The sequence below is a fragment of the Phyllobates terribilis genome, unplaced genomic scaffold, assembly GCF_046119375.1.
Source record: "Phyllobates terribilis strain yellow unplaced genomic scaffold, ASM4611937v1 Scaffold_5__5_contigs__length_657084704, whole genome shotgun sequence".
Taxonomy (NCBI): domain Eukaryota; kingdom Metazoa; phylum Chordata; class Amphibia; order Anura; family Dendrobatidae; genus Phyllobates; species Phyllobates terribilis.
In genome coordinates, this window is record NW_027362765.1 from 427,274,524 (window position 1) to 427,294,743 (window position 20,220).

The following is a 20,220-nucleotide window of genomic DNA, read 5'->3' on the forward strand; positions in this document are numbered from 1 at the left end:
TTTTGGTAAAAGCTTTCTATGACTCAGGGCTACACTAGTAAAAGTGTCTTTGCAGATTTACAACCTTTCCCCGGGGAACCTCAGCTTCCCTTCCATAAGCGTGTAGAACATATGGTTTGCCATACATGTATTTTAGTGGAGCAAATGATCGGGATCAAGGCCAGTGGTGTCTCGCTAATGGGAACCACAAGCCTCACCTGGTTGGCTGTTGACAAATTAAAAGCAGACGCTGATCTCCATAAAAATTGAAAGAAGTCTTTTCTTTCATGAATAAGAAATGAGGATGGAAATGATGTAGGGTAGAAACCTTCTCATTCTGCCTGATCGTTGAATGCCAATATTGAAGAGTTATATTTATATTAAGCCGGTCACCAAGGGCTACAATTAATATTTTGTCAAAAATTGGGATCATTGTATTTGAAGGAATTTAGTAGATAAAAAGCTTCTAAAGAAAAAATGTAATTGAGTAAGCCAAATTTTATTTTGTAGTATCGGTTTTGCACTAATTTACTAATTACTAGTTTTGTTGCTCCCACTATATACCCCTCAGAAGCAGAATTCAAGGCAGTAACTTGGGTCTTGGCATTTATCCAATGTCCGTCATCTGCTCGCTCCTGATACCAACTAGCTTAGCATAATGGACTACAACAGTTTCAGATTCATGCGTCAGGTATTTCATCTGCAATAATGGACTGATTTCTGTTGAATCTGATCTCCTTCTGTTTTTGACAAATGTGGGTTTTAAATTTTTCTTGTATGTAAAAAAAATAAAATTAAAAAAAAAATGATGGAAATTACACAAGCGTCTCCTAGAAATGGACAGCACATGGATGCAACACGGACCCATGGGGCGAGTTTGATCCTAATGTCGAATCAAAATCTGATGAATCTGTTTTTATGTGGATTGTTAAATCGGCCAAAAAAACAGACAATTGAAAAGACCCAGAGACTAACCAATGTTCTGTAGGTTAAAAAAACGTGTGAATGGGGCATATTTTTTCTCCCAAATATCCTTTTCAGCTGGAGGCCAAATGCACCCTTCTACACAATGCTCGGTTGGCTTGTGGGAACCATATGGTGCACACATCTAGTGTCCACTGGTGTAAGCTTTTAGAGTCACTTCATTAACTTCCCTTTAATCTCATGACATGACCTCTTTAAATGAAAAAGAAATGATATAAAACATAAGAGATCCATTCAGTGCCGTCGTTTGGTGAGCCTTCTATGAACTGGACTTGTTTTTCCAGCACATGCCTCAGATCGGAGATTTGGAGAACTTGGAGTCATCAACTTGGAGAACTTGGAGTCATCAACTTGAACAACTTGTCATGGCCCTTATTCCTGAGAATTTTTTGCAATATGGCAGGGACCATTACCCTCATGGAAGAAGACACTGCCAGGAACTTGGCTTCCAGCAATGTTTAGGGAGGTGCTGTGTCAAAGCAACATCCAAGGTTTCACAGCAAACATTGCTGAGGGCATCACACCGCCTTCACAAGTTAAGCCTACAGCCCATAGAGCAGTGTTTCCCAAACTCCAGTCCTCACGGCCCCCCACACGTCATGTTTTCAGGATTTCCTTAGTATTGCCCAGGTGATAGAATTATTATTAAGCCATCAGAAACGGCCACAGGTTCTCTCACCTGTGCAATACTAAGGGGATCCTGAAAACACGATGCGTTAGGGTCCGTGAGGACAGGGTTTGGGAAACCCTGCCATAGAGTATCCTGATGAGCACACACGCCATCTTCCACGTAATAGAAAACAAGATTCCTCAGACCAGAACACCTTCTTCCATTGCACCATGATCCAACTCTGATGCTCAGGAGCCCAATGTAAGTCACTTTTGGCAGTGGACATAAGTCATCATTAGCCTTGTGACGGGACAGTGGCTACATATCTGAATACACTCAGAGCCCTGACACCTTTTTATCATAGTCCATATTAATTTTTCCAACAATTTGTGCTGCTCTAACTCTTCTGTGAAATATGGAGAAGACATTTAATAAAAAATAAGATAAGTGCATTAAGGGAAATTAAACAAATGAAACAATATGATCGGGAAATCCATACCCAAGTAGTCATCCAAAGAGAATTTGTCATTGTCCCAGATTTGAAGTAAGAGTTTTGGTGGTAACTTAAATTCTGTTTTATCAAGGCTCCAAAAGTGTTCCTGAAATTGACAGATATAAATTGTCACATACAGGGTCCCACTCTCCACATTATAAAAAAAATAAAATGGAAAAATGACCACATAAATGTACAACAAATATAAGAGCAGTAGCCAGAGTTTGAGAATTGGTTTGTTTTAGGGTATGTGCCCATTATTAGGAATAACCGCGTTTTGGACGCAGCGTATTTTCGTTTGGTCCAAAACGCTGCGTTCTACATTACAAGCACAGTGGACGAGATTTATAGAAATCTCATGCCCACTGTGCTCTTTAACGCTGCGTAAACTGACCTGCTACGCGGGTTTACAAGCCGCAGCATGTGAAATTCTGTAGCAGAGACGGTTAGTCTCCTTTTTCCCCAGTAGACTGTCATTAGATGCAGTAAATCCGCATAGTTACCTAAACACATGAGTTTTAATAGAACGCAGCAAAAATCCGCTGCATCCAAAACGCTATTCCTGATGGTGGGCACATACCCTTACTTAGGCAGGGTTCACACAGCATTTGCCACTACATTCAGTGGCTCACGTTCGAACCCCTTTCAAAACAGGATTCGGGTGCAAGTGCTAACAGGGCCATGGACTAGAATGATACAGACTGGGTCAGTGTGTGTTTTGTCATGCATCATTTTTGGCTGTATACGTCCATTAGAGACGAGCAGCAATGCATAGTCAACTACGTCTTGCTGCCCACTTCAACTATACATATATAGGTGCATCTCACTAAATTAGAATATCAAAAAGTTAATTTCAGTTTTTCAATACAAAATGTGAAACTCATTATATCGAGTCATTACAAACAGAGTGATCTATTTCAAGTGTTTATTTTTATTTAAGTTGATGATTATGGCTTACAGCCAATGAAAACACAAAATTCATTATCTCCGTCAATTAAACTAATTAACAAAAAACACCTGCAAAGGCTTCCTAAGAATTTAAAAAGGTCCCTTAGTCTGTTTCAGTAGGCTCCACAATCATGGGGAAGACTGCTGACTTGACAGATGTCCAGAAGGCAGTCATTGACACACTCCACAAGGTCCCAAAGTTCCAATTTTCATTTGGAAATCCAGGTCCCAGAGTCTGGAGGAAGAGTGGAGAGGCCACAATCCAAGCTGCTTGAGGTCTAGTGTGAAGTTTCCACAATCAGTGATGGTTTGGGGAGCCATGTCATCTGCTGGTGTAGGTCCACTGTGTTTTATCAAGACCAAAGTCAGCGCTGTCGTCTACCAGGAAATTTTAGAGCACTTCATGCTTCCCTCTGCCGACAAGCTTTATGGAGATGGAAATGTCATTCTCCAGCAGGACTTGGCCCCTGTCCACACTGCCAAAAGTACCAATACCTGGTTTACACACAACAGTATCACTGTGCTTGATTGGCAGCAAACTCGCCTGACCTTAACCCCATGGAGAATCTATGGGGTATTGTCAAGAGGAAGATGAGAGACACCAGACCCAACAATGCAGACGAGCTGAAGGCTGCTATCAAAGAAACCTGGGCTTCCATAACACCTCAGCAGTGCCACAGGCTGATCGCCTCCATGCCACGCCGCATTGATGCAGTAATTGATGCAGAAGATGCCCCGACCAAGTATTGAGGGCATTTACTGAACATACATTAAAGTAGGCCAACATTTCGGATTTTATAACCGCTTGAAAAGGGTTTTTAAAGTATTCAAATTTACTGAGATAATGACTTTTGTGTTTTCATTGGCTGAAAGCCATAATCATCAACATTAACAGAAATAAACACTTGAAATAGATCACTCTGTTTGTAATGACTATATAATATATGAGTTTCACTTTTTGTATTGAAAAACTGAAATAAATTAACTTTTTGATGATATTCTAATTTATTGAGATGCACCTGTATGTAAGAAAATGACGCATGAAAAAGCACACCGACTCCGTCTGCATCATTATAGTCAATGGCCACATCAGCGCATACACCTGAATCCCGTTTTGCCAGATACAAGGTCGGATTGGTCTGCCATGCCCCACAATAATGTTCCTAAATATCCTGCAGAGGACATATAATCGGGTCCTATTTCTAACTGATGATTTACAGGTTATCAATGGGGCCTTGTTAATGATACATGGTGCGCACACTAACAACAAAATTTACAGTGAACTTAAAAGTTCCCATGCACATACTCAGTTTAGATAGAGGACGGGCTCATAATAATTTCCTCTGGTAAACTAAACAATATTATTACCAAAAGTTGGCAGCAGCTTTGCAAATTTAAAATGTTCTAAAAAGGCGATTATGGACACTTTTAGGGGCATTTATTTTCCTACATGTATTTTGGGCTTAAAATTATTCTTACAATTGGGTTTCATTAAAAATGTTGCACCATTTGCCTTCTATAACCGCTGTATTGTGCTGACTATTGTTGGCTGCAGAATGAATTGACTAAGTTACAAACTCTTAAAAAAACAAGCTCGCTGATAGACTTTCTCACGCCTCATTCAGACGTCTGATTTGATCACATATGAGGACAATGAAAAGATTATTTTGATTAAAGTTATTATCTGGGTGGTCCAAGTGACATCAGTGTTTCTCCATCTTCTCCTGTCTGCTGCCAGTCCATGAAAATCGGACTGCACTCTAATGTAAACTGAGTGCAGTCCACTTTTTTCATGGACCCATAGACTTACACTGCCAATGTTGATCAGACGCTTGGATCAGAATTCTCTTTTGGGTATTGAAATAATTTTTTTTTCATTAATTTTTTTTTTTTTTCACGATACGTGGAGCCTATTTTTTGTGTTATTTTTATACTCTCCATTTTTTTTTGCCAATCGCGATGGGAAAATAAAAGGACATACGTATGTTTTTTACATTTTCAAACTTTTCGCACAACTCCGGTCACGGTCCAGGTTAGTTCTCATTGGCCATAGACAGGAGCTATGTGAAATTTCCTGAGGTTCTGGCTTTCCTGAGGTTCCTGTTGAGGCGGTGGATTTGCTGGCCTGGCACGACATCATCGGTGTGGCGTACAGGTGACGTCTCGCCATCCCAGCTAATCATAAGCAGAGTCTAAAAAGGGTAAGCAAATTTGCGCAAGCTCCTGTCCACGGCCAGAGAATACGTTTTAGGACCCAAGTTGCGCAAACTGCTCCGCTCATCTCTACAAAGGACAAAAATATTTTTTTCCCCTTGCCATAAAGAATTATTTTTATATTTCATAAAACACCTTTGGGGGACATTTCAACCCTTTTTTTTAAATCTAATTTCCCCTGTAACTGTGGCTTTTATATTACACCCAGTTACGGGTCAAAAATTCAGCCTCCTGGCTGAATAGCTCAGCAGTTTTTGCTTCTCCCTACATAAACTAGGTCCGGAGGAGTAAGAACCGTTAGCAGTTCCTATTACTGTATACACAGTGCTTGTTCAGCGCTGTGTTAACAGTGATCAGTAAAGAAGAGATGATAATAATCCCTCTCTGAATTCTCTATGGAGAGTCTGGCTGTGTCTAACAGCTGACTCCCACACGATCTCGTGCAGCTACTATACTCTGCAGTGACGTTTATGTCACTGCAGAGTAACACGCGGACAGCCCGGTCTGGAAGTAGTTAGTAAAACTGATCATAAAAGCGATGGTGTACCCTCGCCTTATGCTCTCACTTAAAATGGAAATACCCTAAAGTACATTTTGTTACAATGTGTAAAGTGCTTCATAATTGTGAAATAACTCCAGGTGCCTGAATGAGATGATCACAGTGACCGCGGCACAGATGAGAATACTCCCATACATATCATTTATCTTTGTCTCCATTTACTCTGTCGTTTTTTTTTTTTTTTTTTACTTGGCTATAATATGCGACTCTAGGAAAATTGGCTATGCTGAATGATACTTTTAGGAAGGCTTGAAATCTGACTACGCTCTCCTGGCCTACACTGGACTAAATGTCTACCGCACACAGAAATCCGGTGCTTTACGCTCAACATATTTAATACAGGCACGACAATGTTTCACGGGCGCCCACCTTTTTAGAAATAACACAGAGCTGCTCCGCTGGAAGATATTCAAATGGGAAAACAAATCGCCAGTTAAAGTTTCCATCACCGTCCAGTGACCGATAGTGCACATCTGTTTTCTGCTTATTTTCTTCATTGCCAGGAATCCAACTGAAAATAATATGCAAACATATTTGGGTTTTATGTGACCTCGATAACTGGCGCTTTTGGTACCTTCCAAAAAGTCTGTACTGATTACGAGCTTTGAGTGTGTGTGTGCAAAAGTGTCCAGCTCAGCCTTATTTCACATACGGATCTTTTCAGATCAGCCATGAAATCGAGTAACGAGTAAAGGAAGCTCCAGTCTGTGGAGTCAGGTCTGGCGGGATCTCTGATAGCCAGCGCTCATCTGGTGCTCATTTAGCCAGAGTAAACAGAAAAATCCTGCACCATTAGGAATCAGTTTTGGTCCTTTTACCTCATCGGTTAATGTATTCATTGCATCTTAGGAGTACAGAATATTCCCTTCTACAGAAGGATTCATCACCCACCATAAATATGTAGTAAAAAATCATTGTACAAATATCTACAGTTCCCCTTTTCCTCAGCAAGAGGAAAAAAATGATTTTAAAGATAAAGCGGTATAAAAAAAAAATAAAAAAAAAATAAATTATATATATTATAGAAAATATATAATTTAGTTTTAATTTTCACATTGGCAAATAATTTACAGCATTAGGTGATGGGCACTGTTCTTAAGATGTATACGGATCTCAGTTATGGAACCTGGGTCTATCATACAATTGTGGCATATTAAAAGGATACAAGATTGGACAACTTCTTTAAATTGCATTCATCCTTTGCAGTGTCCATATGGTGTATGTGCTCGGAAAGCTCCTCATACACATGACAATTACATCTATGCCTTTTACTCAATTATGGGGAACAGGGTAGTCAACTACAGTATTCTAGATAAAAGCATATAGCACATATACACATTTTTTCACATGAAATCCAATGGACAACAGTTGCATCAGCAAAATCTGTTGTGTATACATCAGGAAATCCTCCGAACATATACCTTGAATGTACTTTAATAAAGCAAGAATTGACACTTAAAGGGGGTTTCCCATGAACAAAGTTGATTTTAATTAATAGATCTTGGAATAATAATAATTTCCACAATTGGATGTGGTTAAATAAAATGTTCCTGTGCTGAGATAATCTTATTCATGTGCCCCTGCTGTGTACTGTGTAATGGCTGTGTCTGACCGTGTATAGAACATGGTCTGATCATACCACAGCTCCTGGGCAGGGGAGGAAGCAAAAGAGAGTATACAGGAATCACAGCTGATTCTTTATGTGAGGCAAAACATTTCACTGCCTGTCTTTAAGCAAAGTTTCACCAGAAAGAATGAATCATTTGCGATCCAGCACTATTCTGTCGGTATAACTTTTTTGCTTCCCCCCCCTGCCCAGGAGATGTGGTATAATCAGACCATGTTCCTGTACAGTCAGACACAGCCATTACACTGTACACAGCAGGGGCACATTTATAAGATTATCTCAGCACAGGAACATTTTATTTAAACACATCCAATTGTGGAAATTATTATTATTCCAAGATCTATTAATTAAAATGAACTTTGCTCATGGGAAACCCCCTTTAAAGGACACAACTCCACAGCTCTGATGAAACTTGAGCCCAGTAGTAATAGATTAATATTTGGGTCAGTAAACCATGGCAGCCTGCCTATTAAGTCTATTTTATGAAACTGGCCTTAGACACATCCACACTCAGATGAGTTCATAGCCACATAGAAACGCCAGTGAGATGCATGACTTCTGCATCAATTCTCATACTCAAGTAGGGTTGTACCTTGAGAGGAGACAAATGCAGTCAAGTGTCAATAGACTATGATATTTTTAGGACACCACCCAATCAAATTCCCTCTCCACTTCCCAAACACATAGGATATTCCCCCATGATGAAGCGGTCACTTATACAAGTGAAACGTGTGTAGGGGACGTGGGGAATCCTTTCACCAGCCTGACAGTTCCATTGGTGTCCATCCTCAATTTCTGGGTATGTCTATGAGTCCGACTATAGGATATGCTTTCCCCTGAGCCTATTGATAGTTACTAGGATAGGTTTCAACATTGATAATCAGTACTATACCTCTCTCTCTTGTTTAGGAGAAGATCTATGGACTCATTGGATATTATCAATATGTATTATGTATAGGAATGCCCCTGTGGCATAATCTGTATCTATAAAGACATATGTAATTGGTGCCACTAGTTACTTACAGTCTGAGGTCTGTGTCTATCACATCTTCATGTAGTAATGTTATGTGGGTGTTTTTTGTAATGGTTTTTAATTTTTATATGTAATAAAATTTTGATAATTGTTCTAAGCAATTTAAGACTCCATTTTCTTCTCCATTATAAATACAGGATAAAAACGTACCCCTTCACGTAGATATCGCTCATTTCTTCTCCAGTAATACTCTTCTCATCGAGCAGAACGTCTTTCGTGTTCCAAACAATCACGCGGAGCACGTAGCTACACAAAGCACAACACGTTATACATACAAAATCCAAAGAAGACCGCTGACCTCCATAGACACAAGAGAAGAAGTAGACAAGAAGCAAAGGCTGGCAGAAATCATCTAAAATCAGTGGGTAGTTGTTACAGTTTCTGAATCTAATGGTACCAAACTTTTTAGGAAAAATACTAGGCGACATCTTTTCGAAATAGGCGGCCATAGACAAAAAGATGTAGATCCACATGGCTGAATATGCATGCTATATCTGAGGAAGGAGGAAAGGGAAGAAGTACTAGCAATCCTGGAAATACAATGTAGGATCTGGAAGATGATGTGTAAATGGATAATCCAAATGCAGATCTTGTTATATAGCTTACTTTTTAGCTTTGCGTGGTGCAATATTAAATGGTGGTCCTGGAAGTCCCAAGTTTTTGGGGAAAACATCTACCCACATTTCCAGTTTTCCCTGTATGTAAGAAGTAAAATAAAATAAAATAATCAAATCTATTTTTTTTAATCTATCTATCGAGAGATAAATATCTATCTATCTATCTATACACATATACACACACACTTGACATATCTATATTATACATGTCAAAAAATCATGGCGACAGCACACAAAAATGATGAAAAAATATAGGATTTTAATGGCCCATGAGGCAAGGTTTCAGTCCAACAGTGGGGACCTTTCTCAAGCCAAGTCCCCACTGTTGGACCGAAACGTCACCTCATGGGCCATTAAAATCATATATTTTTTCAGCATTTTTGTGTGCTGTCGCCATGATTTTTGATATGTTAAGGACTGGTACGTACCTGGGGGGGCTTTGCACTGAAATCTTGGCTAGTGCTGTTCTTTTTCTTGCTTTTTGATATATTATACATGTACATATATGGTTAAAGAGTAACTGATGATCTACATTTTTTTTATTTCATAAATTAATAGCTTGATATGCTGGTTATATCCTTTAAACACAGGACAAGACTTGGCTTCATTGTCCTATTGAAGGTGACCAGAAATGGCTAACTATAGAAGCACGAAAAAGTGAACTGGAGGAAACCCGATTGTGATTTTCATGGCAAAAAAACACACACGGAGTAAGAAAAGGCTATCTACTGAAGACACAGAGGAAACCACTCACTTGTGAGAGGTTCGGTTGGAAGGTGCTGTATAATGTCCGGGTTTCAACATGTTCTGGAACAAGACCCTGGCCGCGGAGAATATAAAGAGCGAGTCTCTCCTTGGCAGGTCCAAGGTGCTGATGTATTTTCTTGTTCGTCTCTACATAAAACATTATGATAATCTGCTATTAATAATCAGGTTATTGAATTACACATGTTCTGTTCTCTGTCTGTAGGACTTTACAGTCAGGACCCTGTGAAAGTGAACAGTTCGGACCCACAACTTTTCATGAACCTTGCATTTCTGAGATCTAGCTCCGGTTCTGACATTTGTATATATCGTTCTGTCTATATTCCTGGCGTATTACATATCAGTTATGCACGCTCACTAATACCTGGCACAGTAAATCAGCTGTTACATGGGCTATTCAAGCATTGCTATTGATGCCAGTTCACTGTCACATCCAATAAATAGCCCCTTTGTCAAACAGGAAATAAAAGGGAAACGAGGATCCTCTTCTCAGTGTGCCAATCGGGAAAGAAGGATCCTCTTCTCAGTGAGCTCTCCTGGTTATCGGCCATGCCTTGCCGACCGATCTGTCACTTCTGCAGCAGGACCTTGTTTCTAAGAAATCATTTGCGCATGGATGTTGTCTTATGACTTACCATTTCCATTCATTATCCCACGGAGCCGTTTAAGGGTTAAAGCAGTGCCTACTAGAATACCAAAGCTAGCTTTGGCCTTCAGGATTTAACAATTTTTGGGCATTGTGTTAAAATTTGCATTATCTGAGCTATATAAAAGGTCTAATTTAGTTGCCCTTTTTAGCGATACATGTTTATTATTGTTTACTTTTATAAATTTATGACCATTTTTATAAAAAACTTAAAAGGGATTGTCCGGGACTTTAACATTGATGGCCTGTCCTTAGGATAAGTCAACAATGTCTGATCGGTGGGGGTGCGACACCCGGCACCCCCGCTAATCAGCTGTTCCTGATGTCGGCCAGAACTGCTCAATTGCGGAACTGTTCGGTTGCGGAGCTGCACAGCACAGCTCCATCAACTGTTTAGTGGCCGTGGCAGGGAACTGCACATCCGTCACCTATTCAAATCAATAGGGGGTGGATATGCAGGACCGGCCAGACATTGATGACCTATCCTAAGACTAAGCCATCAATGTTAAAGCACTGGACAACCCCTTTAAATGTTTTATAAAAATGGTCATTCTGCCTTTACACCAATTGTGGGGTAGTAAGGCATGCTTACATTGCTGCAGTATTAAGTCCAATTACAAAAATGTAATTTTTAAAGATTACTTGCAGTTTAAATTAAAAAAAAAAAAAAAAAAAAAAGTAGGTCAATTTCTTAACCCCTGCCTTTGATGTGGGCTCACACGCCGAGCCCGCATCTTTCCCAGAACTTGATGGCTGGCGTTCATAGGAGATCGTGATTTTAGCTATACATAGCAGTGCTGAAGCCAAATACTAATAAATACAGTAAAAAAAAATAAAAAATTACAAGAGTTCAAATCACCCCACTTTTGCCCCATTAAAAAAAAAATAACACATATTTGGTATCGCCACATTCAGAAATGTCCAATCTATCAAAATCTAAAATAAATTAATCTGACAGTAAACTGTGTAACGATAAAAAAATAAAAACTCCAGAATAATGTTTTTTTTGTCAACGCAACATTGGAATAAAAGGCGATCAAAACATTGCATCTACCCCAAAATGGTATCAGTAAAAAAGTCAGCTCAGTGCGCAAAAAATAAGCCCTCATCCAGCCCCAGATCATGAAAAATGAGAATGTTACGGGTCTCGGAAAATGGCGAGAAATGTGAAATATTTCAGAATTTTTTTTTTCACCACTTAAGGAAAAAAAACAAAAAAAAACAAACTATACATGTTTGGTGTACTCTTACTGACCTGGAGAATCATATTGCCTGGTCAGTTTATCTAAACACTGTGGTTGCACTTTTTTTTGCAATTTCACCGCACTTGGAATTTTTTTCCCATTTTCCAGTACACTAAGTAGCAAAATGAATGGTGTCATTCAAAAGTACAACTTGTTCCGCAAAAAACAAGCCCTCATATGGCTATATGGCGGGGAAAAAAAAAAAAAAAAAGTTACAGCTCTTGGAAGAAGGGGATGAAAAAATGAAAAGGGGGAAAAAAAAATTGGGTGAAGGGGTTAAAAGAAAGTCAATATAAAAAATGACTTCTTTAAAATCAGGTTTTTGTGTTAAATGTATATTAAAAAAATTTGTAAGGGTTTTTTTAATCTTTTTTCAAATTTTATTATTGCAATTTTCACATTGGTCATTGGGGTTTGTTTTACACTCATTTCCTGTACGTTCAGGAAGAGTTTTCAGCAGGAGCCTAATCATGAGGCACAGGATTAGAATGACTCTTATATACAGCGAATAACAAAGGCTCCACCAATCACAATAGGTGTTACAGCTCCCCTGCTCCCCTCCCTGCACAATGACCTTTAGATAGAGTCTGTTCACTCTGGCTATGTACAGGTGTTGTTTCTTGAAACAGCAGGAAGTATTAGTCCAGAAAAGCTCCAGTGGCCAGTGTGAAAATTGCAAGTTACTTTTAATTTAATAAAGACAGGGATATGTAAAAAAAAAAAAACATTGCCAAAATATATTTAAAAACAAAAGCCTGATTCATACAATAGGTCAATTTCCGATGCTTTAAATCCACACTTTTAGACAGATTCTTCATTAAATGAATGTATGAATGGATTCTGAATAAACAGTAACAGGCCCATTATATCTGATCGCTATGATACTGTGTGGGTACTGATTCTAGATTAGTGGACACTGGACTATCGGAGCTCATGTGTCTCACCGCAGTCATCCAGTGAATACTCCCGGCCTGAAAAGGTGGCTTTTGTTCCATTATCCGAATACACCGGCGGGGGAACAGATTTAAATCGGGCGACATTCTGCAAGATCTCAGTGGGTTTTAGCTGATCCCTCCACTGATTTAGCCCCGTTCTGTAAAATAAAGAGAATGAAGAAAATTACATTTACAACCAATCACTATCCGCTAAGCTCAACAACAATAGCATTGTACATGGAGCACAGACTTCATCCTTTCTCCATAATACTGTGATGAACTATTCCAAGTCCAGGAAGCCGGCAATGCTTACAGTCTCATATCAGACTTGATTCAATTCCTGAAGAACAACCTAAGTACAGTAAGTAAAGGGTTGCCCATGAGCTGCAACAAAAAACTGTATAAGACAAAAATGGCTGCTTTTTCCAGACACTTGTCCATTGAAGCGAGGCTGAGCTGCAATACCAGAGCTATATACAAGTGTGGCGCTGACTTTGGAAGAAAGACGTCAAGGACACACTGGGAATTATAGGTTTATGTTATACAATTGTATATGGGGCTGACCTGATATCGCAATTGATCAATGTACTAAGCTTGGTGCTATATACATGTACTGATGGTGGTTCTGGCACTGAATTCATATTTTAACAGTGATTATAGAGCTAAATTCATGTACTGACTGGTTCTGATGCTGCATTCATGTACTGACGGTGGTTCTGATGCTGTAGTCATGTACTAATGGTGGTCTTAGTGCCAAACTAGTGTACTGACAGTGGTTCTGATTTTATACACATGTAGCAATCTATAATGTGCTTCATGACTATGTGAAAACTTAAAAATGCTCAAAATTTTAGAGATTTGAGAGTAGGATTTGGCAAGTTTCTGTTCCCTAAACTCAGTTTAAATTAGTGTGTTTTTTGGGGCAGAAACTCTCCAAATTCTCCTCAAATACTCAAAACTTGGTTCTGGCAATGTATTAATGTACTGATGGTGGTTCTGGTGATGTATTCATGGAAGTACCCCTCTCAATATTTTTGTAGCCCTTGATATTGGTTCAGTATGATAATGTGGCCCTTGGATCAAAAAATGTTGTGCACCCCTGCCTTGGAAAATCAGTCAGTACAATACAATGTCCAGTTTATATCGGAGATAACCCAAACCATGCAATTCCTGCATGAACATATCCATGGCCAGAATTATTTAAGGAGGCGAAAGCCCGGCACAAAATTATTCAGACTTACACACAGTAGGTCTGTGGCAACCCACAATGGCTTCCAAACCGTGAAAGGAATCTGTTTTCCAAGTCTATTGTGGTTTCTCCAACCTTTTCATCTCGTGTCAGAGCGTCATAATCATACACAGAGATCTTAAGATCTTTCTCTTGGGGTAAGAAGCAGCTCAGTTCATACATTCTGTGGGGACAAAGATTAAAAAAAAAAGTTAATTAGAGAAAACATGTTTAGGTTACACAGGCTGAAAGGACTTTCCAAGACCAGGAATAGTTTTAGATCTGAGATTGCGTTTACGGCTCAGAAAGCTTCTAGATTTAGAAGATCTGCTCTTCAGCCAAATTCAAGTTTACCATATGATCCAAGAGAACAAGCAAGCAGAAAAATATGGTAAATAGGTGGGGAGTGCAGATTATAACAATGACAATATTGAGAGGGGCCGTACTGGCTGCCAGGAGGTTTTAATGAGTAATGTCTGCTCACGATTTTTGCAAAGAAATAGTAACTTTGATTATAGTTCTAGCATCGTAGGATATTAAGTGTTGTACTGTTTTTTAATAAAGCCCCTTAAAATTATGTGACTTCGATGAAAAAACAAAGATAAAAAATTGGTCATCCATAAAGTCATCCATCCCCACTATGGAAAGCTGAGCTTTAAAGGGGTTGGCCACTTTTTCATTGTCTCAAATGCTATAATACGCTTACATATATATAGTTATTACAGATGCAGAGCAGATTTCATCTTAAAAACGCTGTCCCTTTTTTAAAGAGCAAAACCAAAAAATGAACAGGAGTAAAAGTTGGTATACATAGAACGTGTAGGGGCATGTTCTCACTGGCCATAAAAAAGACAAAACCTAAGATTGAAACAAAATAAACCTATACTCTGCTGTAAGTAAAAAGCAATAGTGCATATAATTACCATAGGGTGATTTGCATACATGTGGTCACATACAGACTAGGCATGCAAGGATACGTCTAGTCAGAATGTGGCCACATGTATGCAAATCACATACTTGCGGTCATGCGCCTGCTGTGTGCTGTGACGATTCACCAGTCTTCGGTCACATGACTACCTGTTGCCAGCACAGGAGAATTTTGACAGTGCGCACAACGCGGATTCACAAGTCTGCAGTCCGTGTAACTGTTGTTGCCATCTCCTATTCCAGCTGCCTTCACTGAATACAGATTTTACATCAAAGCTGAAAATTTTGATAATGACTGATCAATTTTGGCAGAGAAAAAAAAGCAAATTCCTCTGATAAAATATATTATAAAGTTGCTTATTTTCATGTGCACTATTGATATTAATAAATATTAAAAAGACAGTTAGTCTTAAGGCCGGACAACCTCTTTAAGAACAGTCGTCTTCTTGCTTGAACAGAGCTTCGGTCTCAACATACCCACTGATGGAGGGGCATGTGACCAGACCTGTGCAACAGAATTGGCCAAAAAATGTTTGCAGGACCCAGGAGCTATGTCTGTGGCCGCCAGAGCCGAACCCTGTGAACCTCCTACATCTTTTCGGATTAGTAGACCTGAGGCGAGGTGCGATACATGCACAATGTCTTACCAGGCCTTCCAAATCAGAGACGGACAAGTTGTTGCCGGATATTAGGAGGAGGTTCACAGGGTCCTGCAGATCTTTCTGCTCAAATCATTAAATGGATGAAAAAAAAAAAAAAAGGAAGAACACAGTCTGACCACATGTCCATTCATCAGCAGCCGTCCATACTAAATCAGGGGGTGGCAGGTCTTGGAGGAGGTTGACACTAAATCTGTTCTAACTATATATTAGAAACAACAAAAGAACAAAGGAGTTTGAGGTTCAAAAATAAGAACAAGTAAATCTTTATTAAATACATATAGGGTAATAAATACATACAGATTTAAAAATATCAGATATGTGCAAAGGTATCAAAGTACAGAGGCAAGAGGGGCATCCTGATAACCGGAACCTCAGTAGCAAGTGCCATCCAAGAAATGGGGGCCACACACTGGGATTGAAGGTGGACAAGTCAACAAATAAACCTAATAGTACACCTTGCTTAATCTAAGATCGGACAAATGAGCCTAAGTAGCAAACCCCAATGTAGGCAACCTATATTGCTTACCCCAAAAGGTGGTAGTGGTGGGTATTTGGCCCCCATTTCTTGGATGGCACTTGCTACTGAGGGTCCGGTTATCAGGATGCCCCTCTTGCCTCTGTACTTTGATACCTTTGCACATATCTGATATTTTTAAATCTGTATGTATTTATTACCCTACATGTATTTAATAAAGATTTACCTGTTCTTATTTTTGAACCTCAAACTCCTTTGTTCTTTTGTTCTCTCTCATATAATTTGGAGTGGTTTAATTGCTGTGACACACACGGCTTTTTTGGCGTGGGTGCTCACTAGCATTATTTCCTTTGGGATTTGGTTTACTAACTATATATTAGTATGTGGCCTAAAGAGCAGTTTGCAGCACATTTGGAAAATAAAATTTGTAAAGTTGCCAACCACTTTAATTTAGTAAAAATAATCAACAAGGATCAGACCAGGGATGTTATTACTTTATGCTGGTTAAACAAATGAAAGTTTCAAAAGGTGCAATATCCACAAGGATTGATCAACCCACTTGTAGTAACTACTGTGGCAATTTATTAAGCTCAAATAGCATGGCCCTCAATATGGCACCACACAGACTCCCTGCTTTGTCCACCCCTGCATTCCCTCCAGATAATTTACTATCAATACTAAGCTAATTCCTGCTGATTTTTGGTCCAAATTTGACGTTAAAAGTGGGAAACTATCAGTAGGATCAACTCCCCTAAGCTGTCTACATGGACATGTAGATCACAGGAAGCTGAATAAAATGATACCTTGATATCTGAGATCTGATGTCTTATTCCCAAGAAATCAACATTTCTAATAATATGTAAATGAGCTGTGAAGATCTATGGGCCGGACACAAGCTCTGGAGGCAGACTATTTAAAATGAATGGTTATCAGTGCGAGACATGTAATGACTGACAGTCTGCTCTCCTGATCTACAGGTCTCACATTGGTAACGTCTCCTTTCATTTACAATAAGTTCTGGAGGCAGATTCTCCAGGAGAGCTATGTACGGTCCCATAGATCTTAAAACTCATTTACATATAAGAAAAATGTGGATTTCTCTGGAATAAGACATCGGATCGCAGGCATCAAGGTATCATTTGATACATGTCTATATAGATGGCTTAGGAGGGTTGATCCTACTGACAGATTCCCTTTAAGGGAGCAGAGATTAACAAAAATATACGCAGAATGCATGGTGGGGTGGTCAGGGAAGGATGTCTGTGTAGCATACAGAGAACTGAATGATATCAGATAAGGGAAAGGGTGTCATTGTGTCAATGGTAGCAGTGTATGCCACTATTGGGCTCCCCTTAGGGGGGTGGGGGGAGGACAGACCACTAAGCAATAACTTAGCTATACAATCTAAATATTACATTTATGTGAATGCTAGATAAATGTAAAGACCCAAGAGATGCAAACCTTTAGCTGATTATCTGCCACATATAGAAATTGCAGACTGAAAAGTACATAGACCTGTCCCTGTCTAAGAACTTTAAGAAAAAAAAAAAAAAGAAGCAAGACAACAAGGAGATGTATAAGACGTACCTTCCAAAGACTGGATTTAGAGTGTTGGGCATGTAGTTATCCCGGTCCTCAATTACTTTTTTACTTAAAGTAATTTTGATGTAAGGATCACACTACAAGCAAAAACACAACAATAAGTACATCTGTCATTCTGATATTTCGGTGCAGAGGTAGAAGTAGAAGAACACTCACCAGCCCATTATTATCCTTGGGTTGAAGATCTATCCCTCTGATTATGTAGATCCGGACAATGCACTCCTGGGGTCCGCTGTCCGGCAGCTCCCGGAATTGTCGAGGAGGGGCTTGGACACCTGGGTCATCAGAAAGAGGGTATATACGGAAGGATCCCTATTCGAAAACAAATAATGGGAAATATTAGAAAATCAATAATATACAGGTCCATAGGAAAAGAATTTAGCGCATTGTACACATGTAAATCATATGTTCACGATCTGTGGAGTGACGGATCGCGATACTTTATCTGGCAGTCTAATGGACGAGTCTCGGTAAAACATTACCTACCTGACCACGTACAGTTATAGAGCGAGGTCGCCAGGAGTTGAGGTGCATAGTGCGTAAAAGTCAACAACGTTTTGGTGACTCAATAACTGCAAAAGTCCCAAAATTCCTCTAGCATTTAAAAAAGAAAAAAAAACAAAACTGTGCTACGGGAGTTTGAGGACAGGGGTTTTCATGCCTGAGCAGCCTTACACCACCAAACACAATGTGCCAAGTGTCAGATAAGGTGATGTAAAGCACACAATCAGTAGAAAGTCATTCCTACAGGACTAAGGTGGGCCAAGTGATAGCGCCCCCTCTGGTCGCACTAACAAGCCATTCTAGCGCACTAGTTTATTTATATAGAGGTGAACTGAAGCCTTTATACCCTCCGAAGTTGAAGGCATCACTAGTTATGCATCACTAGGGGCAGAGATCTAGTGTCTGGGCGTTGGATCGTGGAGCTGGAAATTTGTTATATGGTAAAGCTTCAGGATTGCAAACATTTGCAACAACAACAGTGATGATGACCTGCTTACCTTAAACTCTCCAACTACAGAAGGATCATCATCATCTTCAGACTTTCCTCTGAACAGCTTAAAGGTTTCGCAAAAATCTGTCAGGCCGCTAAACTCCGACACGTCCTCCAGCTCACAGTCATACACCTGCGATGTGGAGAACACAAAAATGACAATATTAAAGGGGTATTCCCATCTCCAAGATCCTATCCCAGTATGTAGTAGGTGTAATATTAGCAAATACTTCCAACTAGAAATGTAGTATAGTTCTCCTGATCTGCTATGCTGCTTAGCTCATGTAAGGAACTGCAGTAGTTTAGGTATCCATGGTTATGACCACTAAGCACTAAACAATTGTCACTACAAGAGTGGTCATAACCATGGATACCTAAGCTACTGCAATGCCCTGCACATGGGGTAAGCAACATAGCGAATCAGAAGAACTATACTACATTTTTAATTGGAGATATTTGATATTATTACACCTACTACATATTGGGATAGGATCTTAGAGATGGGAATACTCCTTTAAAGGGTAAAAAAAAAACAAAAAAAAAACACAAAAGTGTCACCATTAGCCTCTTATACCATTGCCTGTCCATTTAGGACAAGGGCTGCATATATATTATAATAAAATCATGTATATAAAATGCACATATATTAATTTGAGCAAATAGGATTGTTACCTTGAGGGAGTCGTAACCTTTCTGCAGATACTGGCCACATTTTTCATGTTCGCCAATCGAGGTATAATATTTACTCCACCAATCAACAATTTCTTCTTCCTATTAAAAAGACATAAATGGTCAAGAACTGTCTGTTACAGGAGTCTGGCTATAGATGCAAGTTGTATAGCAGTAATACATATAGATATATACTGGAGAACTTACCGCCACCTTGTAGATGTGAAGTAATTCATTAACAGTTGTGGTTTATATCATTTACTCTGCACCAACAACAGAATATTTAACTGTTTGTACGTTACTAGAAAAATCTAGCCGCTTTCTTCTACAAGTGGCACCATACTGGCCTACATGTTGTATGAGATACTGCTCTCCTGAATTTACTTTAATAAAGCAGTGCTGCAATACCAGACACAACCTGTGGGCCAGGGTGGCACTGGTTTTGTACAACAACATGCGGTAAGTACGGTAGTTGCCATCTACTTATCAAAAAGAATACTGTAGCTTTAAAAAAAAATAACTTTTTATAGTATGATCTGCATTCATATATATTAAAAAAAAAAAAAAAAAAAGAAAAATCTTGCAATACTTCTCCGTTCTATAAGGAAAGGCATTTGGACATGTGGTTAGCACTGTTGCTGTGCAGTGCTGGGTCCAAATCCCACCAAGGACAACTGCAAGAGGCGCGAGTGTTTGTAGTTCTCCTCGTGCTTTTGTGGATTTCCTCTGGTTTCATCCCGCACTCCAAAGACAAAGTGAGAGGGAATATAGATTGTGAACCCCGATGGGGACAGTGATGGTGATGTATGTAAAGTGCTGGGGAATATCATAGCGCTATATAAGCAAAATAATAATAAATAAATGGCTAATGTGAAGGGAGATGGGAGGAGGAAGAGAGCTGCAACATCAGCTATTGTGAAGGGAGAGAGGAGAAGGAAGAGGAGAGCTGTAACATCGGCTATTGTGAACGGAGAGGAGGAATTGGAGAGCTGTAACATCGGCTATCGTG

The 20,220-nt window shown here is 39.4% G+C and overlaps 1 protein-coding gene across 4 annotated transcripts in view; it reads right to left on the reverse strand.

Annotated features, from left to right (window-relative positions):
• The window catches only part of MYOF (myoferlin), a 152,442-nt gene that overhangs the window by 4,264 nt on the left and 127,958 nt on the right, over nucleotides 1-20,220 (reverse strand). For all 4 annotated transcript variants that reach the window (XM_073685255.1, XM_073685254.1, XM_073685252.1 and 1 more), the window contains 11 exons: nucleotides 19,215-19,313; nucleotides 18,550-18,675; nucleotides 17,705-17,860; nucleotides 17,534-17,625; nucleotides 13,896-14,066; nucleotides 12,664-12,812; nucleotides 9,819-9,958; nucleotides 9,054-9,142; nucleotides 8,598-8,693; nucleotides 6,157-6,298; nucleotides 2,073-2,172 (listed from right to left, as the gene is read on the reverse strand). In XM_073685255.1, coding sequence (XP_073541356.1) covers nucleotides 2,073-2,172; nucleotides 6,157-6,298; nucleotides 8,598-8,693; nucleotides 9,054-9,142; nucleotides 9,819-9,958; nucleotides 12,664-12,812; nucleotides 13,896-14,066; nucleotides 17,534-17,625; nucleotides 17,705-17,860; nucleotides 18,550-18,675; nucleotides 19,215-19,313 — 1,360 coding nt within the window. The remainder of the gene's footprint in view (nucleotides 1-2,072; nucleotides 2,173-6,156; nucleotides 6,299-8,597; nucleotides 8,694-9,053; nucleotides 9,143-9,818; nucleotides 9,959-12,663; nucleotides 12,813-13,895; nucleotides 14,067-17,533; nucleotides 17,626-17,704; nucleotides 17,861-18,549; nucleotides 18,676-19,214; nucleotides 19,314-20,220) is intronic.